At 40.7% G+C, this 27,760-nt stretch overlaps 1 protein-coding gene across 6 annotated transcripts; it reads right to left on the minus strand.

Moving 5' to 3' along the window:
* Positions 1-326: 326 nt before the first annotated feature.
* On the minus strand, positions 327-27,378 carry RBL1 (RB transcriptional corepressor like 1). 6 transcript variants are annotated; one of them, XM_049816228.1, is made up of 22 exons: positions 27,201-27,378; positions 26,813-26,946; positions 25,596-25,796; positions 24,048-24,112; positions 23,827-23,955; positions 23,567-23,727; positions 22,782-22,831; positions 20,830-21,016; positions 19,851-20,017; positions 16,301-16,413; positions 15,715-15,818; positions 14,998-15,135; positions 13,126-13,290; positions 12,818-12,953; positions 10,623-10,889; positions 9,493-9,617; positions 7,697-7,873; positions 6,208-6,279; positions 5,940-6,024; positions 3,647-3,813; positions 3,021-3,185; positions 327-2,784 (listed from the first exon to the last, which is right to left on the minus strand). In XM_049816228.1, exons 1-22 carry the CDS (start codon positions 27,339-27,341, stop codon positions 2,614-2,616), a joined length of 3,120 nt encoding a protein of 1,039 aa, XP_049672185.1. In that variant the 5' UTR covers positions 27,342-27,378; the 3' UTR covers positions 327-2,613. The 6 variants fall into 6 exon arrangements, with proteins under 6 accessions (XP_049672185.1, XP_049672184.1, XP_049672187.1 ...); XM_049816227.1 differs by having other exon boundaries at positions 9,493-9,671; XM_049816230.1 differs by lacking the exon at positions 27,201-27,378 and having other exon boundaries at positions 9,493-9,671; positions 26,650-26,899.
* Between the last annotated feature and the right edge of the window lie 382 nt (positions 27,379-27,760).

Consider the following 27,760-nt stretch of genomic DNA (forward strand, 5'->3'; position numbering starts at 1 on the left):
TCCAACAGCTCACCTATGCTGGAGTCACACCTCCCTCTGTAGGCACGTCACTATCACTGCAGGATTTTCTCCTTTTCAGTGTTTTTCCATTACTTCATGTCACGTATTACTTACCTTCTCCTCCCAGAAATCACATCTGACTGAAGCGCAAACAGTACAGAAACCTCAGGAGGAAACATCAGACAGATCCCATGAAAAATGAAAAAAAATCCCAAAGAAATCTGAGGGAGCATAAAAATGATTAAGGTCTTTGACATTACAGAAAATGCAGACAGAAGGCATTGTTTAATGAATTACCATAGAAAGACCACAGGAAATACAGCAACACAGGTTAAAATACTTTTTAATTGTTTATTATAAAATACATCTTTACACATGAAGGCACTTCAAAACTGCTACAGAGTTTTCATACAAGCTATTGTTTTAGCTGTTAAACAAGTCCAAATATATTTTTTTATCATCACCTAAAAAGGTGAAAAAATCTGAACTGCATCCAGTTGTTGTACATTCACTTTTCTAATGAAAAAACACTACACTTAATGACAACGAATAAGGACTTTAGCACCATCAGTTTTCTAGTTTCAGAGAATACAGTAACAATGTGGTGAGCAGATATGTAAGAAGAGATCTGCATATGATGTTAATTAAAACCAAATCAACTCAACTCTAGTCATACAATATTGCTGAAAGACTTATGCTGTTACACCTGATCGATGTTTCCCATCCAGAAAGGCTGCAATCCTCCACGCAAATAAAGCAGACCCTACTGAAAGCTAAATCAAGATTTCCCATTTCCCCCACAACAGAGGAGGCTTTTAGGGAGTGGGGTACATACATTGAATGGTTATAGTTGTAACAGCACTGATGAACAGATCAAGGCAGAAAGGCTGTTTCTCTTGTACTTTTTATCTCAAGATGTGAAGGAAAATATTAAAAATTGAATAAAATTACAGGAACTGAACACAAGAATCTACATAAAACCTAGTCCACTGCGTGGCCATTTCCTCATACTGCAGCTCTCTACGGTCAAACCTTGCAGAAATAAGCACCTTTTTTGGAAAGTAAAAAAAATATTCAAATATTTAAGCAATTAATAATTCAAAAACAAATTACAGAGTTTGTAAACTTTCTACTCACTGCTGAGTAGGGTCCCTGCACACATACACTTTTAGATACTTTTTTCCTCCATCATTGTTGGCCAGATTCATTAGCTGAAACTGCTTGAAATCATTGCAGTATTCTTCCCTGGAACTGTGGTATAGCAGATCTTGCAGCATATACTAAACAAACCAAACAATGAAGTAAACAGAGCTCCTTAAACAAGTCCTATGTAATCGTTCAATATTTTTTTTTTTTTCAGTTCAATGTACATATAAACTGAAAAATACAGTGCTGAGAAGTTTCTCTATGGCTCTAAACTTAAATGCAGTTACAAAATAAGATCAAGCTACTGATTTACAGTAATGAATAAACCTTGACCTTTCTCCATTTTGGTAAAATAAACCCTACTAAATCCTCAGTGTTAAAAACTCAGTTACAAGAATTGGATGCTGGAATTTACAGATTTCCAATGAATCCAAGCCTTTAATAGCTATAAAACCCCCATATATACAAACACGCCTTATCTGATGGGCATACATTCAGTGTAGATACTACACAAGAGGCTAAGGTCTTCAGGAAAAAATAAAATGAAGAGGTACAATTGTTAAATTAATTTGTGCATTTGAACAGCTGTAAGATGGCCAAAGCCCCAGCTGTTTTTCAACCGTAACCAGCTTGTACTTCTTCATGGGTAGGTTGCAATGCCTATGAACAGCTTCTATGGCAGAGTTACTATCAGGCTTCCAACTGGAAAGAAGCAGCTCCCATGGCAGCATTCCCTGGCTCAAGAGAAAGGTAATTCAGACTCACTGAACCATATCTCAGTGCTTTATCAGATGTCAAGTGTCCAATTTAAGTCACTGCTATTTGTACTTTTTGATTATTGCCTTTGTTATTGCAAAAGCTGTCTGATCCACATCATAACATACACATTTACTGAAGTTCTGATAGGAGATGGAGCACAGCACAAATCATAGTTCAAAACAGCTCAGCTCTTCTTGAGGCTAAACGATCAACTTGTTCTCCACTCCAGTTACTCCACAGTAAAATAATGCATAAAATTTGACATTCTTTTAAAATAAGGCACTTTTAAAGTTTCTTCCCCAAATACCAAAAGCTTGAGGAAACTTAACTGACTTCACTCATTTCCTTCTCATTCTTATTCAAAAAATAAACCCAATGTTACTAGAAGCTGAGTTACACTCAGAACTCACAATGCTCTAAATTAGGCTCGAGAACATCCAATATGGCTTTCCACAGATCACTCTTTTGCTAAACCAGCTCAAGTAGATTAACTTATAGCACAGCGTGGCTTTTGGGAATGAAGATGATCACCACCTCTCATTATCTGGTGTTTACTACTTAACCCTCGCTTTTTCCATCCTGTGGAAGTCAGGTGAAAGTTCAGTGTTAAAGAAACTTGGCAGTGTCTGTATACAAAAGCAAGAAATAAATAGCATAACAGCTGTATCCAACTCCACAGCTTTTAGACCCCACAGAAAACAGACAGTTTTAATGATTTGCTCTTTCACTGACAACATCCTGGAGACGTTTAAGTAGAACGTCATCATTTTCCTGGCAGAGTCGCTTTGTAGGGGATTCAGTGTCACTATCAATTGTTATTGCTCGCTTCTTACTCCTGTGTTCACCTTGTTTTATCATATTGTTGATGTCCTTCAAACTCTATGATCAAGATAAAAAAAAAGAAAAGTCATGAGTTACTACAAATCCATTTCAAACTTGCTCTGGTTTTCAATTACCTGAGAAGAAAAAGTTATTCCAAACCTCTTTGCTGAGCCAGTGATGGATTCTACATAAAGAATTCTACTCTTCACTGCAAACTGAGAGACTAGTTCAATGAAACCTCACTGCATTAGAACACGTTCTAATTAGGAGATTAACCCTCTCGTGCTTTCTACCTTTGAAGGGCTCCCATTAAATTTATACAGTAGTGCAGTTCGAGGTGTCAAGCAGGCACCGTTCTTGTGAGGCGAAACATAAACTGAGTGCTGCTGAGAGATCCGTCGAGGAGACACTGGCTGTTGCTTAATGTTGGGGAATGGAGACAAGGGAGGGGCTTCCATCTGCAAGAGAGGACAAATTTGGATAGGAGCTGAATCAGAAGATATTTCAGAGCAGTAACTTCACAGAAGGAAACATTAATACACTTCCAGATCTTCTTTAGAAGATTTTATCCCACAACAGTTAAACAACAGATCAAGTATCTACCAAACAATAGAATAAATGTATTTTCCAGATGTGTTACACAGATGCTCCACAGGCATTTGAACAAATGGGTGTTGCATCGATATAAAGAAGCTGAAACCTTGGTTGTAAACTGAACTGCATCTGCATTTGTCCCCTTGAAAGGCTTTTAAAGCAAGTCCTCATACCATTACCTACTTGACATACAACTCATACAACTTGACTTCTGTAACCACACCAGGTGGTTAACAGAACAAAATTATTGACACACGTTTAACCATCAGGAAAAAACAACTCTGTGTCTGATTATTAGAGTAGAATTCCAAAACACTTTACTTACTATGTGATCCTGGTTTGTGATATCGTACTTCAGTGCAAATGATTTTACTCTTCCTACATAGACTGCATTGTAAAATTTAATAAGATCTCCTCTCTCCTCTGTTCCCGACTCACTGGAGTTCTCTGCTGCAGATTGTCCTGAGGAACTGCCAGTTTTCACAGACGAGTCTAATAATAAGAGAGCGCTTCAGATTTCAGAAACATAGCATCAGCAAACTGGGCGCTTCAGATTCAAACCTATAATGTCCAACTGACAAGAATTTGTCCATAAATTGACTAGTTAATGAGATGAATTTAAGAAATGTGCTTCAGACAGGAGCAGGGTGTGCTGTAGATGGTTATGAGCATTAGGAAGAGCGACAAATTGCTGCTAGCTGGCTAGTGGATTATGGCTAAAAAGGCCAACGTAAATCTTTATTCCAAACTTGGAAATAGCTGTAGCAAAAAATTGTAGCACAATTGACCCCTCTTCCTGTTGCGGAGGATCCACAGGGGAAATCACGCACAGACCAATGTGATCAAGTGAAGTCCATTTACTACAACTTTTAGCACAGTTATATACCTTATGCGCTTGTGCACGTGCCTTATACAATACTCTAATTGGTACAATACCCCGGTTCACGCGACACTATCTTATCCTCTATTGGCTGTGCAAGCTTCTTCACGAGGTGTCCAGCAGTTACTTATCTCATTCTTTGGCATCCAGGAGTTGCTTGTCAGGCTCTTCTTATCTTCCTTTTTCCTAGCGTACAAGGACACAGCGTCCTTGTCTGCTCCAGCACTTTGTAAACTTATGCTTCGTTCCCACCTAACGGCTGGATTGCTCTCATGCCCTCACCCAGCCAAGAAATCCTCAACATCTTCCCATGCTTATTTTGGGCAGTGGTACAAAGCCATTTGGTGCTCTTAAAACTAACTTTTAAGCAGTCTGACAACTCCTAGCTTTTAGCTTCTGTGAAAGTTTCTAGTGATCGGCTAGCAAAGAATAGCTTCATACTCAACTCACGTCTGCTGCAAGGAAGCCATGGCATCATTTGCTCAGACATATTATGAAACGGCTGTTCAGTGGAAAAAGCTGCAGCCACACAGCAAGTATATTTCTGTTAATGTTCTCTCTCCCCTAATTAAGCTGGACCACTACTGAATACAACCTTCTATGTTTCATCCTCCGTACTGCTTACCGCCAAGCAAAATAGGGCAACACAGAATAAAACCTCTTGCAATCAGTGCACTACAAGACAAACATCAAAAGCTTCAGCTGATATGCAGAAGTGTAACTGCCTAGTGTGTCTGCCTTGTGCCACAACACAAGCATATGTTCCTGTAAACTAGTGTTAAAAGAGCAGGATTAACACTAGATCAAGGAGATACGAGTCTATTAACTGAAGAAAAAGTCTGGCAGGAAAAGCAACAGAACTCTGTAACAAAGTACATTTGTTTGACAAAACACAAAAACTCCAGATGCTCTACAATATCCAAGAACTGTGGAGCTACTAGACAGGATGCTGAACCTACAGGAGATCAGCACTTTCCTGGAACCTGGTGGAATCCTCAAAAGGCATTTAAAAAATGGCTCTAATACTAATTCAAACAGTTGAATCCCACCCACAGTGGGAATCTACCATACGGAACAGTCTTCTAAATTTCTGTGTGTGTCCTGACTACAGATCTGCTCTGCTCATAGGTTCACACGTGGGCTTGCGATCTCTCAGTTTCCTGACACATCATTAAAAACGGGCATGGCACAATTTCCATGCTTTTCTCAAATACTACTCTTGTCCCTATCTCTTTTCTCCTCTAACCCAGAGCAAACAAAGTATCAACTATTTAAAAGAAACCTGAATATAAGAAAATGGTGCTCTTAGTGAGTCACCATTTTATTTTCCGAAACAAGTTCTCCCTATTTAAGCCTTCAGGATAGGTGATATTTCAAAAAAAACCCAAACAAAACCCTGTCAATTTTACAGGTACTGTTCATCTTTCTTTGTTAACCAGTGTTGCTGTCCAAGAAGAACTACACTATCACTGACACTAAGGAAACACCTCAACCTCAAGCAATCAAATTTAAGGCAACAAAATTAAACATTTTTTTTCAACTAGAAAGCCTATTTTCCATATCTAACACACAGGAGGACTACTGACAAGATGGTTTCTTTTTCAACAATGCATTTCTTTTTCTTTAATGCATTTAAAACTGTAAAAGTTGCTTCACTTCTCCTTATTACTTGACAGTTCAGTTCTTTAAAAGCTCGTAAGTACATTTTCAAAAACTGCAATTACTTTGCTGTACCTACCTTCTGTCATCTCCACATCTTGGTTTGCGTTTTTGTTCAATAGGACATCGGCAGAAATATTTCTCAACAAGACACTCCTATAAACCTACCAGGGAAAAACACTCTTGTCAAGGAAAACAAGGAAGTCAGAAGACTAGATGAAATCCATTTGAATAAGAATGAATATAACACTAAAGAGGATTTGACTTTTCCCCTTATCAGTATAAGCATTTGAAAAGCCACCTCTACCCGAGATTTATAAAAAGGAAAGGCAATACTATTTACTCACGTGGCTGTTTGCTTGTGGCTGATTTCTGTAACTTTTCATTATGTCCTGAAAAGTTCTTTCCTCTTTGGTTACCTGGAAAAGAAAAGGCTATTGAAGACCAAGTGCAAGCAGCATGGTCAGGCTGCTCAGGTCCAGTCTATTCAATTAGCTTCCCTCTACACAGCTTTTTTGTGAGTATTACTATGAATACATGATTTAAAAACTTAGTTCCAGTGAGGAGAATATGAAAAACCAAGCTTTTTTCTTGTTCAGGCATTCCTTGTTTCTTAGCTATGAAAGCCTTTTATGCTTATGACACTTAGGAATTATTCCTTTTCCAACTTCTCTTCTAGTGATATTAAAAATTAAAGGGGGGAAATATTAAGTCAAAAATGTATTTGTAAATTTGAAAACTGGACGCCTTAACTTTTCTAAACAGAAAGTAAGGAAATCCTGAACAAAACACTAGGCAGGTATATACACACATGCAATTTCAGCTTTCTTTCGTACTTCAAAATAGCTCATTTGTTAAAAGACTTTGTTTTTTCGCTATGCATCTGTGATTTTAATAGCGGATGAGCACCAACTTTTGTGGCAGGAGCCAGGAGAGAATGAATATATCTCACACTGCACTGGAGACAGCACTCAGAAGACTGTATTTAAAAAAAATAACTGACAAACTACATGATAAAATACAGAGCACTGACTACTCAATGGTTTTGCTTTTCTACAGCTATCAGTATCGATGTCAAATGAGCCTAAGCTATGCTACAGTTAAGAGCACAGGTAGTCACTATTTGAACATCAGTTTCCCTCCACAGATAGTGCTCCTCTTCATTTGTCTTCCTCAAGAAGAAACAGTAATCCAGCCCCAGTGTTTTAGAGGAGCCTGGGCTTAGTTTCACTTTCCTGAAGTTGTGTCTGAATCAGACTTGACAGCCATTGTAACCATCAGCTCTCAAGTTTGAGTCAAACCAATATTCCAGTTTCATAATCCAACTTAATAACACCTTAAATTAATGCTGGCAAACTGAATACTAAATGAAGAAGTACGAGTAACAAGGAACTGGCTCAATTCCTCAACCTGAATCTTCAAAAGCTAAGAGGATTTTTGTGGAATAGAAACTTTCCATCCATACATAAGGTTGTGAGCTCCTGCAGATTTTTGCATAATTCTGTAACTGTAATGGCTTTTTTAGTTTAGATTACATAGATCATGAAGATGACAAACAGGGTGGAAAACACAAATATGGGCCTGACCAGTGCTTATTGTGAATGCGCTCAGGAAAAGAAGAAAAATCCTCTCAACCAACTTGCTGGTTGATGGGAACTTTTAAGATTATGCAAAACAAGGAAGAAATATACTGGGACTTCATCCACTTCTTGGAAGGGCTTTTCACTTGCCTCCAGTAATACAACATGAATAAAGCAATCAAACTGTAAACTGTGAACACAATTTACATTTTCAGTTGACATAAAACTCCCTGACTTCCTTAAAACTACAGATTACCTTTGCCATGATATAAAAGGCACAGAGGAGGAGCTGGTCCAAATGTCTGTCCTTCATTAGATCAGCACAATGAACCAATGTGAATTCAAAGCATGTCCATATCTTCCTACGCAAATCATTGGAAACATCCAATTTTAAGCACAGATCACGCAAGCGCACACTTGCCAGATGATAAACCTGGAAGAATAAGACACACAATAGAGTCAAGCCAGATGAGCTTAACCTAGTCTGCAAAAATGAAAGTCTTTAAAGTAGAGCTGTTCTATATTTGAATAGTTCATTTCTGCAAAGTTCCCCCCCCCCTCGCCCAAGACAATGTCTTCAAAGACTAAGTTGACAACTCTGTTCAAGTGTCAGATCTCTAATGCTTATAGGAAATCTGCTTAAAAACATTACGACTATAGCTTCTATACCATATCACTCACTCACTATAATGGAACACTTCCAGCAAGCACAAAGAAGGGACATACTTTAATGATGATTCAGTATAATCTTAGATTAGCAAGGTGCCAGATTTTTTTTTTCTTTTTGATTACCAAAAATCTGTCTCAAAACCTGAAATAACTATCAAGTGCAACATTAGCCTTCTTCCATTTATTTCAGAAGTTCTCACTTCATTGATAGTAATTAGGCACATTATATTGGAAAGCAGAAAGTTAATTTCATTTTCACTTGCTTTACTGAACAGGAACAAGAAAGGAAAAGTAGGGAAAACCTATCATTTTGAATATGATGATCACTGTAAATAGAAGGTCAAAATTTAAAGACAAATTTAAGCGAAGATTTTAGTTCTCCTTCATAACTAAGAGGAATATGTTGCCTACCACGTGGTTTGTCAAATACATGGCTACAGCTGAAGTATTCCCTGACAGAGTAAAGCTTCTAAAATGCAGTCTTAGTTCATGCCGGCAGCTGGCTAACCAATTCTTAATTCATTCTCAGGGACAGACAGACTGTCACTACCAAAATGAAAGAACCAATAGTTCAGACACAGGATGTGGCTTACAAGTGTTTCCAGGAATTAGTTTCTGTATTAAAATTTACCTTAAGGATTGTTCAATGTAGAATTCTCTAGGTTTACAATATAGATACCTTAAAAGAGGAAAACCACTGAAAATAACTTCTCTAGTAAGAAAATAAACAGCAAAAGAAATCTTCTAATATTTTTGAGAGATTGATTTAGGAATATGTTCTTCGCAGGTGTTTAGGCAAGTTACCCCTGCCTCCTCCAAAGACCACTCACACACTCCACACTAGAAATAAAAGCAACTAGAAACAAGTAATCTGAAGTTTCTCTGAAGCACACCCAGTTCTTGACTTATCCCTTAAAATCCTTCATTATTTCAAGAAGTTCCTTCTTTCTAGAAACTTTTAGATGGTGTTACTCATCATTGCTTTCTGAGGCCCCATACCAGCAAGATCAGCACTACTGGGTAGACCTCAGAAAATAATCCCATTTCCGGTATGTCTAACCCTTGCAAATGCAGTAGGCAGTAAAAATAGACAAGAGAAGTAAAACTACCAGTATTTCTTAGGTAGTTATTTATAGAAGCTGTTAATTAAAAGAAAAAAAAAAAAAAAAGATGAAACATCTCATGAGGAGGGGAAGGGGGGGAAATTGGATTCTCTGCAACACTTGACAACATCTTTTCCCTACTCCTCCCAGATATATAAGAACTGCTCATGCCAAAAGAAAGGTACACGAAGACTGACAGTAATGAAAACTGTACAAAGAGGCAAGTTTCAGCATGGCCAGGAACAGAAGTGAAGCATGACTCCCTAATAAAAACACTTACCTTTCTGTAAAACAGGGCCAAGGATCCTGTTTTCTTTGGTTTGCTTGCTGATGACAGATGCACTTCTTGTACTTGATTCACCTGAGAGTGGCAGGGAGCCTGAGCCTCCATTTTACACGGCTGACCTAAATTCATCGAAATGGGTATCAGTGTGATTCCACCCATTTCATTTGCAATACCTGCAAATGATATACGCATCCAGAAATAAACCATTTGCTCTCCTCATGCTGCAGAGTTAAATTGCAAATCATAAATTCATTCACAAACATTTCATACTAAAGACATCTCATCCTTCTGTACTGGATGCTAAAAAGGCTCTTTGTTCCTCAGGGTCTTCAGAAATGATTAAAAATTACATTTCTGGTAATGCTTAAAGGAATAACATGAATGTGAATGATCATTTCTAAAACGATCTGAAAGCACAAAGTTTACAAGAAATCACAATTTCTGTAGGCAGTGTTCCACTCTCTTGGGGGAGGTGGGCACTCCCTTTCTTTTTTTTGTATTATTATGCAAACCTGGCAGCACATCGTATACAGTCCTCATTAATTTCCTCAGTAGTCAAATTCTCTTGCTGAAAATCTCCTTAAACATGAAAAGTGGAGATTTTTTTCCTTTCATCTTTATCTACAGACCCAGTTTCAAAATTAAAAAAGGCTATAAAACTCATTTCTTATTTATCATTTTCAGAAATATTCAAGCATCACCCAACTACAACAAAACAAAAATCCCCCACTATTTTGCTAATGTTAATATGCAGCCCTAATCCAGAAATTCCAGAGCCTTTTAAGATTATAATAGACCAAAGTTAAGACAAACAGTAGTAAATCATTATTGGAGCTGAGAACCAAAGCATTGCTTAATCAGTGGTGAGATGTAACTGGAAGAAGCAAGAACACCACAACTTTGTTCGCAAGGAGGAATCCTCAGGATGCTTGTCAAATATCAAATGTCTCCATGGAAGGAGACGTCAGTATAAACTTTTTTTTTTTTTTTTGATAAAGTGATACATGTGCTTTTAAAAAAGAAAAAACGATACATGTTCGGTCTGAGCAGATCTTAAGAAGCTGCATTTATTTGCTTAAGAAGCAAAACATCTGGTAGAGAAGAAAAATGGGAAGAATTCGTACCATGCAGGGGGATAGTAACCTTCTGTCCAGTTTTTCCTGGTGCTGTAGCTGTTGTCATGGTCAGTACTGTTTGGCCAGGAGAAACCGATACGTTTTCAGCAGCAATACTTGACGCTGGAGCAATTGTCAACTTAGTTCCTTCGGTTAAAATTTTTTCCATCTGCATTTCTTTGGGGCTGTCATCTCCAAAGAGCCTTCTCTTAGCACTTCCAGCTGTAGGAGAACTGTAGCGCTCATGAACAGAGATTGGTGACAATGGCTGCATGTCTAATATGCAAAGGAGGGGGGGGAAAAATAACCACCTTAAGTGGAGCAGCTTAATAGGAATACTTCTCCACAGAAGGGGAGAAGGCTAACCTTCAAACTACAAAACCAGAGTACAAGAAAACACTTCTAGTTAAGAACTAATCTCACAGTTTGCTGTTCTTAGGCGATATGAACAAGACCTATAGCCTGACTCCTTATATTTTTTAGTCATTCCAGACAGCTCAGTTTCACAATCAGGTACCACGTGGAAGAAAAGAGTAACCAAGCTAATTTCAGAGACTGAGGAACATGCAGGATTACAGATATTTAGAATCATAGAATCATTTAGGTTGGAAAAGACCTTCAAGATAATCGAGTCCAACCATTAACCATGCCCACTAAACCATGTCCTGAAGTACCCTGGTCCACTCGCTTTTTTAATATCTCCAGGGATAGTGACTCAATCACTTCCCTGGGCAGCCCATTCCAATTTTTGACAACCCTCTCAGTAAAAATTTTTTTCCTAATATCTAACCTAAATCTCCCTTGCCTCAACTTGAGGCCGTTTCCTCTTGTCCTATCTCCAGCTACCTGACAGAAGAGACCTCACTACAACTGCTCCAGTCTGCTTAGCAGATAAGTAATATTTGCAAGTGCTATTCCTCTGAACACATTCCTTTACAGGAACACTGACCACATTCTCTAGATATGCTGTCTTCTGCATGTTCTGGCTTTTAAACTCTCTCTAAACTAACCCCTGTCAGAAGCCTCCACCCTCATCCACCCCCGGTTCCTCTCAGGCTTTTCTGTTGCTTTCAAACATTTGCTCCAGTAGCAAGGCTGAAGTACACAATACTAAGTTACAGGCTTCTGTTCCTCTGGCTTTTTGCATTTCTGTTGAAGTCTGCTAGCCACTTATGAGGACACCAATGACACCAGTTTCCCATTCCCCACCAAGCACAAACCTGGATAACTGGCCAACTAAGACTGATTGGAGACCTTACTTCTAACTCTGCCAGGATGGTTTTCTTAGTAACAGGGGGAAATAAACATTTCCACTCCCCATCATTTTCCATTTGAAGTTAGGAGGAGGGTTTGGTACCAGATTCTCATATACAAGATGAAATCTCACACAGCCCTACCTATATATGACACCATCTCCCAAGTTGCTTTCCCTTCCACCAAACAACTAACCATGACATCTACAGCAACTGCTTATACATCTCTTTCTTAATGAGTATTTTTAAAAAAGTTTTGTAATGCAATTTGCCATACAAACACAAAAGGAGACAACATCACAACACCAATCAGTCCATAGTACACCATCAAGAACCTATGGACTACTGTTTGGGATACAACAAAAGCAGCAGTTCCTAACCAGGGAAGTATGAAAAAGCAACAGAAGTGCTGCCACTGCCTCTTCACCTTCACTTGCAAGAGACAGTTCTGTGTGATACCTAGGAACCTGCAAAGAGCTAGGCAGTTCTTCAGAGAGAAGAATACTGCAGACAAAGTACTGTCCTCCCCTCCTGAAAAAAAAAAAGTTCTGTAGGAAGGGAGAACAAATGCACCTCTGGCATTCCATTTAAAAAGTCACTAAAACCCCATCAACTCACTGAGAACAACAACAGCAGCAAAAAAAAAAACCCACTGGAAAAAGCTGAACAACAAAGGACAATAAGCCATCAAATGACAACCCACCTGAGAGTGAGGTAACTCTTGCATCATAACAGCAGCAAAACCTGCTCCAGTTCAGAACTGAAGCATTATCACCAATGTCTGCTGCCAGTAAGACACAGGAATCTAGACTTTCCCTTGATCAAATAAGACGCTTCACAATTCTGAATGCTTAATTCAGATTCAAGACTGCTTTTTGCAATTATAACTAAGTCTAAACCTCCTCTCCCCAAATTCACACATTCAAATCTTATCAGAAACCTTGAACATACCCCGTCTTAAACTCCCACCAAGATCTGTCCGAACCTCTTTTACTCGAGGATGAATTATAGGAGATATTGGCATCATAGGCAAATGCCCAAGCCCACTTCCTCCATTGCTTGCTTCGAAATTACTGGGAAATATTACCTGAGAAATAAGAAATGTCAGTGTAAGATAACAAATAAATTTTCCTTCTTTGTGCCAATCTATTAATAGAAGTTTTTCTGCAGCAATTGTCTCATTTCAACAGGTTTTAGCATAAAACAACAGTAAGGAAAAGAACATAAATTTCCTAATAAAAGGAAAACAGGTAACATACTTCTTCACAGGTTGGGACCTTGTTTTCTGAGGCCTGGAGAGCATTCCAGAGTGCTGAGTCCCGAGTCCAGGCGAGACTCTCAAGAATTTGTTCCTCAATGCTGTTGAGGTGCTTCACCATGTCTCTGGAAAGTCCGTCCTCAGACCGAATCAGTACTTCAATTACCTAATGGTAACAAGACACAAGCACAAGAGCAAAGTCATATCACTCACGCTTGCTTAACACCATCAAATCATTTGTTTCAGGATCCTGTTCAAAAAGTCTCTTCAACATAAAATGCTCCAGCCTCCTTCTTGCATCTTAATCTTCCCCAACCCTCTTCTGATACCTCTTTTTTTAACCCCCTTTCCCAAAGGCAATCCAGGAGTTAGAAGTAGACAGCAGATGTCCCATCAATGCATAACAATCCACTCCCAGGGTTTTTTTTAAGGCTTTCTCTCACCTTTGCTAAGCACATGCAGAATGAAAGTACTAAGCACACACGGTGCTCATCCAGCATGTGCAGCATACCTAGGAAGATACAAGCATGTATATCCGCTTAGGATGGGTACATGAGAAGCCCAGCATTTAAGCTTTTCTTCCTTTCAAACAAGCACCCCATAATGAAAAAGGTTAAAAACCACTGTTTTAAAGTTTCATTTAAGAAAAGGTTAGAACCCTTAACATGTACAAATAAGGGTTGAAAAGAGATGAAAGGGCCCTTGAAATACCATACTCCCATCCCTATGCTCCAATGCAAGAACAATTTTATTTATGTTATTTCTGACAGAGGAACATTCAGCTTGTTTTTCTAAAGCTCCAGAGATGGAAATGCCATAAAACTTCCCTGGAGGACTTACTGGTGTATTTACTTATTTATACTACAGAAGCTAAGCACGCAAAGAACAAAGATACAAATGGCAAAAATGGAATAATAAATATTGGTTCTCTCCTGTGAAGTCTTTGTGATGGCAATTTTTTTCGAGTAAGAGTGCTGCAAGAATGTACGCTGAACAGCAAAGAAAATTAAAATCAAACATAAAACTCTTCCACAAAGTTGGATCTGCACCAGTGCATCTGGTATTGATGTAGGCTACCAAAAGCCACAGTAATATTGACAGATTTGTTTCAGTTTCACTACTGCTGTACATCTGAGGATTAAAGAAGGGAGAACAGAATATAAAACAGCTTTCCCAAAGGTTAGAATTTTTTTGGTCGCTATCATCTAAACAGAACTACTTCTGATTTATTCAGGACTAACTGCAGTAAGCTGTTAGGTATCTAGTAAAAATAGGAGGCACACGGATAGATGACAAAAGCATCAAACAAGTCAAAGAACAGAAATGACACTGGAGGCAGGAGGGAATGAGGTTAAAAAAAGAGCAAAAAGAGAACGCCCAGGAAAAGAAATTTTATGTTCTGTTACATAAAACAAAACAGAGAAGAAAATAAAATTTAACAAAGCAAGCCTGTGATAAGCAGTAGTAGCCAAAGACAACAAAGAATATTATTGCTATTTTATCTCTAATAATCAGAACTATAGCTTGCAGTCAATAAATATGAATATCATCAAATTACATGCTTGAATGCTTTACTAGAAGTGTGTATATATATATATATATATAAAGAACAAAAAGTTTATCAACAGCACGTTACAGTTAAGTACCATTTACAAAATGGTTTTCTTGCTTTAAATTTCAGCTTCAACTCCGGCATTACACATTCCAGGTAATACACTTAAGGACAGACAGAATTTAGAATAGCCATATTACACATTAACATCAGTCCTACTCCTTGATTACCTAGGAAGGAAGAGCATCATCCTCTAAGACTGTCAATCCAGCAATGTACCATTTTTAATACAGATCTAGTCCTAAGACAGTATTTATTTACCTTATAGAAATAGAATGGCCTGAGGTCAAGAACTTCAATGATCCAGGGAAAGGTACGAGGTGAGCTATATGCAAAAAGCACGATCTCCAAGCAGCATGCCATGAGCGAGCGGTGAAAGACATCTTGTTCCAAGAGAGCCTGAAAAGATTACAGAAAATGTCAATAATCTGAGGTTTGGGAAATGAAGTTTGAATTTTGTGGCACTAATACTACATAGCTTATTTCTGGAGAGAAGAGCTACTGCTTTTTTCTACCTTCCACGGTCTCCTCTTTTTACAGGGAAGTTTAGAATGATAAAGACTAGAATTAGACTAACAGCGCCAAAACCATCACATTTTTCAGACTATGGCCAAATGAATTGGCCTCCTTATTGTGAATCACAAAGCAGAGCAAATGCATTGCTGTCTAACATGGAGTACTGATATTAATTGGATAAAGAAGAGAAAAAAGTTATCTGTCCATAGAGTCATGATGCTAGAAGCAAACACAAATCAAGATGGTTCGTTATGCCAGAATTATACCATTTTTAACAGCAGAAAAAACTACATTTAGGGACCTCCCATATATTTCCCCCTTTTTAATATCAACAATATAGACAGACTGCTTTACTGCAGACTGTTCTATTATGGAACTGTCTGAAGATAACCCCCTGGGCTTCTGCTTTGCCCTTGTCTCTGCGGAGAGAGTCTTCTCCTTTTTTGCCAGTTCTGTACTTACAGTCAGATCCTTCCCATGTAGTCTTCGTGTTTCTTGCACGATTACAGTCTCCAAGATTTTATAGTACAAGATCTCTGCCAGTTTTAATCTGTTTACAGCAAAATCTGAAATTTAAAACCAACAGAGATAAGCCCAATGCCATGTATGTATAGACTCTGCAAATCAAAAAAGTATGTTCAGAGATCAAGAACAGCACAACATTCTAGAAATGTTTTAAAGGTTTATGTATTTTAATATTGCTGGTGATGTAATTTTGCAGACAGGTGCGATAATAATTTTCCTGTTTGTATTCTGTTTCCTTTAAATTGTAAATCTAAGACGACTGAAAGTTTACAATTTTTATTAAGAGCTGCTATAGTTTCAATGCTCTCTCAGTTATCCCATTTTGAACTGCAACCTTGGTTTTACTCTGTAATAAAGTTTTATTCCTTACAGTGTTCTGTTTAACAGCAAAAGTTTTCTGTCTGGATATGTTCTGGGTTAAAAACAGCTCCACTGTATTAAATACTTAGATGATAGTATATGTATGCATTTCACTTGCCCTGGTTTAATATTTTGAAACATCCCATGCATTTCACATCCATACCTATATGAGATCCTGGCTGTTCATCTGTTGACTGAGTGTAGCTGCGACAGAACATCTCACCTATTTCTTTCACTCTGCTCATAATGCTTCCCATAGGGCTGCGTGCACAAGACCTGAAGCAGAACACAAAGAAAAAGCATTGTTTGTATAAATAAATATCCAGTTTCAAAAAAAACTCAAGAAAAACCAAACAAAAAAATACCACCCAAATAAAAAGAAGCTAGTTATACCGAGCTTTCCTTATCAGACAATAATCTGTTGTGATGGGTTAACCCTGGCTGGACGCCAAGTGCCCACCAAAGCCGTTCTATCACTCCCGCTTCTCAGCTGGACAGGGGAGAGAAAATATAACAAAGAGCTTGTGGGTCAAGATAAGGACAGGAAAGATCACTCACCAATTACTGTCATGGGCAAAACAGACTCAGCTTGCGGAAAATTAACTCAATTTATTACAAATCAACCAGAGCAGGGTAATGAGAAATCAAACCAAATCTCAGAACACCTTCCCTCCACCCCTCCCTTCTTCCCGGGCACAACTTCACTCCCGGATTCTCTACCAAGCCCCCCTGCAGCAGCACAGGGGGACAGGGAATGGGGTTTACAGTCATTTCATCACACGTTATTTTCTGCCACTCCGTCCTCCTCAGGGGGAGGACTCGTCACACTCTTCCCCTGCTCCAGCGTGGGGTCCCACCCACAGGAGGCAGTCCTCCACAAACTTCTCCAATGTGGGTCCTTCCCACGGGCTGCAGTTCTTCACGAACTGCTCCAGCATGGGTTGTTTCCACAGTGTGCAGTCCTTCAGGAGCACACTGCTCCAGCGTGGGTCCCCCATGGGGTCACAAGTCCTGCCAGAAAACCTGCTCCGTGGGCTCCTCTCTCCACAGATCCGCAGGTCCTGCCAGGAGCGTGCTCCCAGTGCGGGGTTCCTTCGGGAACCCACCTGCTCCGGCGTGGGGTCCTCCACAGGCTGCAGTTGGATATCTGCTCCGCTGTGGACCACCATGGACTGCAGGGGGACAGCCTGACCCACCAGGGTCTTCACCACAGGCTGCAGGGGAATCTCTGCTCTGGTGCCTGGAGCACCTCCTCCCCCTCCTTCTTCACTGACCTTGATGTCTGCAGGGTTGTTTTCTCTTACATGTTCTCACTCCTCTCTCCGGCTGCCGTTTCTATCTGTCCCAACTTTTTTCCCTTCTTAAAAATGTTACCACAAGAGGCGTTACCACTATCGCTGATTGGCTCAGCCTTGGCCGGCAACAGGTACGTCTTAGAGCTGGCTGGTATGGGCTCTCTCTCTCTCTCTCGAACACAGGGGAAGCTTCCAGCAGCTTCTTACAGAAGCCACCCCTGTAACCCACCCCCCCCACTACCAAAACCTTGCCACACAAAACTAATACACCTGTATTACCACAGAGAACAGAGGAAAACATAAAACATACAGAAATATTGTTTCCTTTTTTCACTTTCCTAAGACAGGTAAGAGAGGCTATGTAGATTTTGGAAAAAATGCAGGAGAAAGCAAGAGCTACAGTAGCACACTCAGGAGAAAAACCGATCTGCTAGGAGCAAGGTAGTAGGAAGGATGCTACAACAGGCAACCAAACACACCCACGAGACCACACAAACCATGCGCGGTTTGAGGGAGTATAGGAAAGCTTTCAAAGTGAAGAGTAAACTTCTTTCCAAAAATACCTGATTTACTAGCAAGGCAAAGAGGAACTGATGAACTCCACACAGTCACTATCATAAAAAGGGGCTAGAGAATCTCCCTGTCTGGAGGTGCTCTTTCTGAATGCTTCCAGATTTTCCAGCAATTCTGTATTAGAGGACAGTGGCTTGTGACTAGTGTCAAATTAAGACACTAAGCTATTTTGAAAAGCTAGCATTGAAATAAACTAAGGTTTCATTGAACAAAGCCTTCTAATTAACTTCAAAGTTATGTTTCCAAGGAATGTTAATTTGAAAGAGAAAATATTAAAAAGCATAGAATATTACACATAGTCCAAAACACAGTTCTTTCCATTTCTCCTAATCAGACAGTACATATCCTAGTGCTTGCTGAACTCATATCCAAGATGAGCAAAGTACTCAAAACATTTCTTGTCAGAGGTTTACTCAATTCTTTTCCCAGTTTTAATATTTACACCTCTCGACAGACTGGTTTATTACTTGAACAAACATATTTTTCATTAGAGATTGCAGACACACTAATGCTTTAATTGTGTAATGTAAATAATATCAAACAGTCCTTACAAAAACACAATCAAAGAAACATTCAAAACAGAAATGCATCTTGCTGAGCATTTGTAAACTTTTAAGAACAAGCGCTAGCAAAACTTTCAAAATATACATAACTCCAAAGATGAGAACTAAAAGTATTTTTCACCTATTTATGAAGGTTGCTTTATAAAAAACATTACTTTTGCACTTCAGCTGTTAAGTGCTAATACTAAACGTCCATTCTGATTAATAATAAAAAAATCCAGATACCTTACACCCTAATACCACAAGGACTTAATTTGCATGGATGTTAGACAAACACCCAACAGCTTTACATGTATTTACTATTAAAGTATTGCTTTTTATGAGCTACGAAGCAACACCAATCTACCTTTTACCGAAACTATTTTGTTTATACTCATCTGCTTATGTACCAACATTTTCATGTGCATTTCACTACAGCCAGCATGCAGTCATGCATTCAGGAGCCAAAAATATAGGTTGATCTATATAACTGGGACCCTGTCCTAGAAATGGTGATCATGAAAGCCTGGGGTTGTGTTCAGTAGTCACTTATTATGATTTCCCAGTATCATACAGCAGCTGTAAGGGCTGAGCAAGAGGCTCTGGACTAGGAATGCTCTAACTCCTGCTGTGACGCCTGCCCTAGGACAGACATCACGGCTCAGGGAGGAAACCAATAAGCTGAAGCATGCTTAGGGAGCGACCACCAGAACAACTAGAGAAGTGGAAAACATTGCTGCTGCTATACAGGACATCAGCATTGACAATAATTAGGGTCACTGCTAGGCTTATATATATGCTATAAAGTTAGATTAAGATATCCTGAAGTAGTAGGATGAAGAAATGAGGAGCCTTCAGGCTGCTTTTAGTCATATCTTCACAACTCTTTAAGGCAAAGATTATAGCTTATTGACTCTAACGTTTCCCTCCTCCCCCAAAACCTCTGCCAACATAGCTACCAGATCTTTTAATTGAGCCATACTTGTTTAAAAATTAAAACAAACAAACAAGTATTTGGCTTTCAAGCAGAAAAACAGCTAAATTAACATTAGGAAAAACTGAAGCTACATTAACACAATGGTGGCAACAAGTCAGTGGGGGTGGTGGGGGGTGTGTGTGTGTGTGTTCAGCTATACTTCTCCAGAAGATGAGATCATCTAGAAAACAGAAGATCTTTCAACTAGAAGTAACACAGAAACACAGACAAAAATATTCTGCACCAAACAAAAAAAGTCAAATCTGAGCAAGAAAGCAGTCACAAGCATGACTGTTGTATGAGAGCAGCTGCAGTGGACGTACTTACTCAAAAATAGTTATAAGTTGTTCACTCGGTGTGTTTTTCAATCCAGCCACAATGCTCTGCAACCGGCTCACACTTTGTGTTGCTGAAGCAACAGGTGTGATGACAGCTTCCTTTTCTCGTAGGTATCTCCTTCCAGTCAGTGGAGTTGAAGGAGCAAATGACCTTTTCTGTCAGACAGAGAAAAATAAGATCAGTCAACAGAACTGTTTCAAAAACCTTTCAAGTAAGCACCTCCTGCAAAATCGCTCCAAAGATTAAAATGATACCACCAGTACGCTATCTGAAGGCTGCCATCAAACCTGTCATTTCAAAACTGACTATAAATTAGTTAAAGTTTTCTCAGAACTCCATAAATACAAAATACAACAAATCTTCAGGTGGACTAAAATTAACTCAAAGGTTTTTTAAAAATAAAATATAGGAAAACGAGACTTTAAATCTTAAAACCTGTTCATTTTTATGCTCACTTGAACACTGAAAAATACAGGGCAAGAAAGAAAAAGTGTATGCTTCCACTCACTGGGTGACACAAGGAGTATGTGGCAGAGCTGCCTAGGAGAGGGTCAGAGGCAAACATTCTTACCATTTCGTTCCAAAGGAATTATTGGGAAAACAAAGAAATTAATCCAGCACAAAGGTTTAATGGTGTTCTTGTGGGGTATAAATGAATTTTGAACAAAATGGTAAGACCTATATATTTAGGTCTCATTGATTTTTCTTGGACAAAAAACAGACTACACACATGAAAGTGCTCTCATCCTGTTTAAGGAATAGTTATTTACTAAATTCCACAGGAAAGAAGACATCACCATTTCTCCTTAGCAAGACAGCATCCACTGAAGCCTGCAAATGGCATTCATCATCTTCCTCTCAGGAAGAAGCTGAAGAAATTCAAAGTCGCCTCAGTGATTTAAATAGCGTACAAGGATGGAAAAACTTGGAGTACTTTAAGCAAGATCAACATGTTAAAATGAATCACCTTTTCAAAATGCTGCTGAAGATGACACTCCACATGAGCTCTTGCTGCTGTTTTCCCTACTGGCACGTCAGCAGGAAATTTCCGAGGAGTGCCAATTTCTTCTTCAGCATCAGCTCCTAGGAAAACTCTCTCATCAAAGTCACCCACTGTCAGAACATACTCTTCATACTCTTTATTCAGTGCTTTGCTGAAAGAGAAGCCCAGGTTTTATATCAAAGGTTAAACTGCTGAAGAAACAAAAAAGGTGTCAGTGGAGCTAAGGTACAAAACTGAACCCAACATGTGTTCAAAACGTTTAATACTTTCAGCAGCAGTACTGCTTGTAAACAAAACTTCACTACCCCAAAGAACCTGCCTGCAGTCATCCCTGCCTTTCTTCATACTTAAAACCTCACCTGTTCCCTCTACGACCTGCTGCAGGGACCACTCTTCCTCCTAACTTACCACAAACATTTGGCTCTTGATAAAAGGAGGAAAAAACAACTTTGCTTCTTTCCCAGTTGCAAATAAAACAGTTTGGAAGTACTCAGCTGATTGGAGGTTAAATCCTTTTATATGTGGAGCACATTAATGGTAGTTGCATTACACCAGCTACATTTGATTTCCACTTTTGCCACTTTGTAGCCTGTAATTTTCATAATGGTACAGAGGAAGGGAAATTTAAGAGCTATCTGCCTAGATTCAATTTCTAAAATCACCACTGACATATGATACCAAACAAATCTTCCATTTTCTTTATTCCAGCTAACCCAACTGTGAAATAGAAATGTCTAATCTCACAAAGGTTGCAAAGTTTTAAACTTACACTTGGGAAGCAGAATTAAAACTTTTGCATAAAAATCAGAAACAGCTCACATCAATAAATCCTGCCTGCACGTTCTTCGTGACATGTGAATGCTATACAAAATATCTTTTGCCTGCAAAGTGTCTTAGCAATTCAAGCTACCACTTAAGCATGTATATTAATGAATCATAGCAATGTATTCATGATGCAAGTGATTCTGTGATCCCACAGGAATTTGACTGTATCATAGTTTCACCTTCCCCAGGTCTTTTAGAAAAAGTAAAGGTCTATGAAAAGATTGGACAAGGAAACAAGAGATACTTTCATGTTTCCTTTAGATGTCAAGCTACTTTTACAAAAGAACAGGGACTACTGCATCATTCCACATGACAGTATTATTAAATACTATTAATTTTTAAGTATAAATACTAAGAGAAGTTCACTGCTTCAAATGGATCACACCGTTTTACATCTAAACTTGAGTGTTATTTACATTGTTAAAACAAGTGAATCTTCGCTCAAAATTCTCAAAGCAAACCAACAAGTTACAAACTCATCTTGCAAAAACAAATTATTAGGTATTTTTGGAAAAGGCAAAAAAACCCTTTAAGGGATCTAGAACAAAGCAGCTGCTGCTCATATTTTGCATTTAAATTAGCTTTCAGAAGTAAAGTTCAAAAGTTTCTGAAACAACTATATTTGCTTCCCACAGAAACGCTCTACCTCTTTCTTGTGGCTTTGCAATTGTTGCTGCTTCTTCTTTTGAGTACTTTTGTTGCATTCACAGATTTATACACTCACCTGGAGACTGATAAATGAATCCAAACACTTACCTGCTCAGGTGTAATATTTGAGGCGTATATAAGAAACACATCCATGAACTTCAGAGTCAAGGTTGTGATTTGCATCAGATTACTCAAAGGTTACAGGTTAAAGCACCATAAAACCTGACATTAAGGAAGAAACTCTGCAGCTGACCCCCTGACATTTGACACATCTCAGATCCAGAAAGCATTGCAGCCAGATAGCAGCTTTGATTGTCAAATAATTAAAAAACATTAGTTATGGTAAGATAAAGGAACAGGAAAACCTGAGATTTAGCATTCAAAGGCCTGTATTTTAAAAACGAAACCAAACCCCATGATTAAGAACATAAGCTGTAACTTACTTATTTTCTGTAAAATTGCAAAGATCCAACAGACATTCTCCTTTTAAGATCTAAGAATAAAAAGCAGAAATATCTTACATAATAAAATCAAAACTGTTCCAGCTCTAACAGTGTGAGGGCATGATGGTTTTAGCCAAAATGGAAATGAGATTTAGGAGCATAACTAGACTTTTTTTTTTTGCCTAGACCAAAAGGACTACAATACCATTAGCAAGACAAACAGGTGAGGACAAAGCCCAATTCTATCCAAGCCCTAGATAAACTCACTCTTCAGAAACAGTACCGCTATTTAGGGACTGACCTGATGAACAACTACACAGAAACTTCTAGAGAGCTTGGAAAAGATTTCCAGGATCAAAACCAGACAGGACAATTTGTACACCTGCAACCTCAACCTCTTCCTTCCAAAGCATTTTGCTCAACTCCAAGACAAGCAGTAGGTCCCATGCTATCATGGCAGTTATCCCATAAAATTATTTCACAATGAGATTACTTTTTTGCCTGAAGAAAACATTATCGTCCATGACTCAGTTTTACACTGCCAGGAAAGGAAAGCAAAGATTCTCCACTGACATAAAAAGTCAAAACACAGGGGACCTTACAGCACACATCATTATAAGTGAGAGTAAATTCTGTTCTTGCTAAAATATATACAATGAAAACCTGACCCAGCCCAAGTTAATTTCCCTGTTAGTACACTTTACTGCAGAACCTGCAGGATTTAAATGGTCTCGCAAACATTCATCTGAGCGCTACCATGCATTCTTAAAACTATTAACATGTACCTTCCTATCAAATAGTTTTGAAATGTATGGCTTAAAGTAGTGTTCCTTTATTCCTTTTGCTTCTACTAAAAGCCCATCATGCAGCTCACATAGTGTGGCAATGATGCAAGGAGGATCTTCAGAGGCTTTGATCTCTGTCATGTGGAAGTCCACTGGCAAGCCTGAGAACAAGGAGGGAGGAGAAAGACAACCAACCTTCATTTAAAAAGAAACAAGAGAACAAAGCATATTTGATTTTAAATAATCTGTCCCCACCGTACCTTTAAATGATGGATTTAGCAATTCTCTTCTATTTGGACACAAAAGGGCATTTGCAAAAATCAGGTCCAAGCAGCACAGAAGCAAATGATAGGAATTTACTAAATCATCTCCAATCATACGGAAATTACCTTTAAGAGACAGCATATCATGTCAAGCAACACAAAAGAAGTTCATAGCTCAGAATGTATACAAACCGTGCAGCTAAAAAAGGCAAGCCTACCCTTAGTGTACACAAAGAGAGTCCAGCAGAAGTTGAAGAGATCTTTAACACTGCACGGCACCCGCCTATCAATGAGGAAAACGAGGGAGAAGTCAGTCTTCAGTTCCAGAAAGCTGAAGCTTGTTTTACAGTGAGAATTTCATTCCATTTGCTTGCTCACAATAACAGTCAGAGCTGTTGTCTGCCTTAATTTCACATGAAGGCACTATCTCAGCTACATGTCTTTATTTCAGCTTTCACTAACTGACAGTCTCCTACCTCGCTCCACAGAGCGTTTTGCACAGCATCCCCGACCTTCTGATCCCTTTTTGAGCCAACGACTGTCTTTGGTGTGTGGAAACTCTGGACATGCTATTTTGCTGGTGTCGCATCTCTAACAGAATCCTCCCTCAGCTGCAGGCAGTGAGATGCCAAGGGCTACAAAAATTCCATTGACAGTTTTTCTTAAATATTTTACTACAGCATCATTCATACCTTCAAAATACGCAACTACAGTTTGTATTACAGCTCATCTGTTGAATCATGTTTGGAGTAGAGATCATCCAAAACCATGGAGCTGGACAACCAGGGAAGACATTATTCAAGACAGCCCACACAGATGCTAAAGCTGCAGTTACACTAATGAATGCTGCTCCCATGAAAGAACATTAACAGAGCATACCAACAAAACTTCTCCCAATATGCAGCGATGCCCACAAAGTGATGCCCTGCCATAAGTAAAGAGCTGTAGCAGGAGAAGTATCCTTTCTACCTGCAGATGTGGAGCTATACTGGAGCATTTTACCAGAACAACTATCCCTCCTCACATCCAGAGGACACACATGAGCTGGCAAAAATACCTCATGCAGACTCAGCTCAGCTCTGTCATCATTGAGGTTACACTCTTGCTATAAAGCTATCACAGAGACGGCTGCACAGTTGGCAGGGAATACACACAAGCTCCTTTAATTAAGGCAGAACTTCTGTATGTGTCTGGAAGACGATACCACAAGTTACTAAGTTTGTCATAAAAATGAGTGCATCAGCTGTAACTTTCTTCCATTTGCATGTTAGCACTCATATGGCAATCACGTTAAAAATCCCGTAACATGCAGGTCACTGTGGATGTAATGCTGCTTTGTACAGAGGGATTATGTCACGATAGCAACTACCTCAGCCAGTACTTTGCCAAGGCAAAATATTCCCAAGCTACTTAAGCTATTTCTGCTAAACGTTTTAAGCGTCGGTCTTGCTGTTATCTCAAGTTAATCCATCTTACTGTACCTCTCCCCACCACACAGACATTCTCACTATGGGCCAGTCTCTGCATGTTACAGTGAACTGCGTGAACAGCCACCGGATGCAACGCTCTGCCGATGCAAGCTGTACCCCACCAAGATTAGGGGCATTTCTGTATTCAATGCATTTCAGAATCAAGGCCACAAAGAGGCCCTATCACTTCAGAACTTTATGTAACTTTTAAAAGCACAAATAATGATCTTAATTTTCATTAATCTCTATTAGGTATAGCCCTTTCCAGGGAAAAGTCACATTAAATCTCAGAAATACCTCTGTTTCCTGCTTCGCTGTGGTTTAGAAGTTTCTTCATAAGGGTTTTGAAATATATCCAAAAATATTGGTTCAAACTTTTTGAAAATCACAGTTGACACTTCAAAATTTCTCTCCAGCCTCTCCACTCGCTCTCTGAATTCCTGTGGTAGATTTGACATGTCCATCCACTTCTTCATTTTGCTAAAAAACTGAATTAAACTTAAAAGAAAAAAGAAAAGTCTGCTTTATTTTGAGCTTTAACTAACTTCCTGTATTCTGAACTTTTTAAAAAGCCAAAACGGAACATATTTACTCCTTAACAACGAATGCGATTAATATATAGGTTGACCATTTATTTTGATAGACTCCCAAACAGTACATATTGTAAGCTTTTTGCCTTGTATCACTTTGGTTTTTCTCTTTGACTCTCCCTGAGGCACAGGCACAGAACCACTGATTTTATTTAAAGGCTGCCCGCATAACAGTGTCAGCTAGGGGATGGGTAGAAGTGAAAGAGCGGGCACAGCTCTGCACGTGTAGAGGGGGGAGGCAACAAAACCACAAACAAGAGTCTGTGCATGTTGAAGTTACCTACACAAAACCCCGTTAGCTGTAGGTGCAATTACACTGTCAAACCCCCCTCTGGCAGTTTAGCTGAGGACACGTCTTTAAGTGGAACGAGAAACACTCCGAGTTCTGCCATCTCAGGTCACAGCTACAGTGGCAAGTGCAGGTGCCTGCCAGAAAGCCCCAGCAGTACATAAATAAATATTTACGCGGTTGCGGAGTCCTGTGTTGGCAGAATGCTGCGCTGGGCCGTTGGCACTATGTCTAGCAATTTAGCCTGAATCCCAAGTCAGACACGAGTCTTATCTGGCCTGCTAGCAGAACGTTCAGAGGTCCTGTCTGCATTTCAATTAGTTACAAAAAGAAAAAGAAGTAATTGGCGCGGGTGGAACAATCGCTGGTCCGACGTGGGTGGTTTTTCAAAGGCTGGAAGCAGCAAATTACGCAAATTTGCATCTTATTTCCATTTTTAGCAAAAGAGAGTTTATTGCTTTTACACGATTACCTCGGGACGTGTGTTTTGCAGGGCTCGGAGCCATGAGGAAAGGAGTGGGTCCCTGCATGGGTGGCCTTACCGGGGCAGCGCGCGAACGGGCGCCGCAGCGGAGCAGCCGGCAATTCATCAGCCACGGCGATGATTAATTAACCAGCCGCGCGGGCAAGTTCACCTGAGCCTGGCGGAGCGCAGGATCCTGGTCAGCGACACGCCGTTCCCCTCCATCAGGCCGCTCCCCACGGTGGGCACCAGGCTCTTGCGGCAGGCGACGTAGAGGGCGCAGGCCAGCCAGTGCAGCGCCTCGCCCTGCCGGGGCACGGGAAGCGGCGAGCTGCGGGGGGCGGCGGGGGCCCGGGGCCGCCGGCGGGGCCCGGGGCCGCCCCGCCCCGCCCGTGCACGCACGCTGACGCGGGCGGACGCACGCGCGGGCGGGCAGCGCTGGCTGCGGGCGGAGGCCGCCCCGGGCGCGGGCGGGCTCCCTCACCCCGGCCGCCCCCCGGGGCCGCAGCCCGCCGCGCTCCGCCCCGCCAGGGCCAGGGCCCGGGCCAGGGCCCCCTCACCTCCAGGCTGTAGGTGCCCCGCAGCGCCGTGAAGTCGCGCAGCGCCTCGGCGGCGCTGGCCGCGTCCAGGTTGAGCTCCTGGCAGAGCCGCTCGATGGCGGCGCCGGGCTCGGCGGGCGGCGGCGGCTCCGGGCGGGACATGGCGGGCCCGGCCCGGCCCTGCCGCTCTGCGCGCCAAAACGCCGCCGCCGGAAGGGAGCGGCACCTTCCGGCGCGAGCGCGCGGGGCGGGGCAGGGCGGGGGGGGGGGGGGGGCGGCGGCGCGGCACGCGGTAGCGCCACGCGTGGGCGCGTGGCGCTGTGGGGTTGCGCGCGGGGTGGGCGCTCGGCGCTGCGCAGACGGGTTCGGTGCCCGTAAAGACACGGGGTGCGCCAGGCTGCACGCGCCCCCGGGGGGTTGCACACACACGGACGCGTGTGCGCACACCCGCCCGCGTGGGGTGGCGCCGCGCAGGCACCCTGCGGCACACGCGTCCGTAGGTGGGGCACGGGGGCGGTGGCGCACGCTGCTTGCCAGTATCAGTGGCCGCCTCCCCATGCACGCTCCTGGCAAGCCCGGTC

This window comes from Accipiter gentilis, chromosome 14 (genome assembly GCF_929443795.1).
Source record: "Accipiter gentilis chromosome 14, bAccGen1.1, whole genome shotgun sequence".
Classification (NCBI taxonomy): Eukaryota; Metazoa; Chordata; class Aves; order Accipitriformes; family Accipitridae; genus Astur; species Astur gentilis.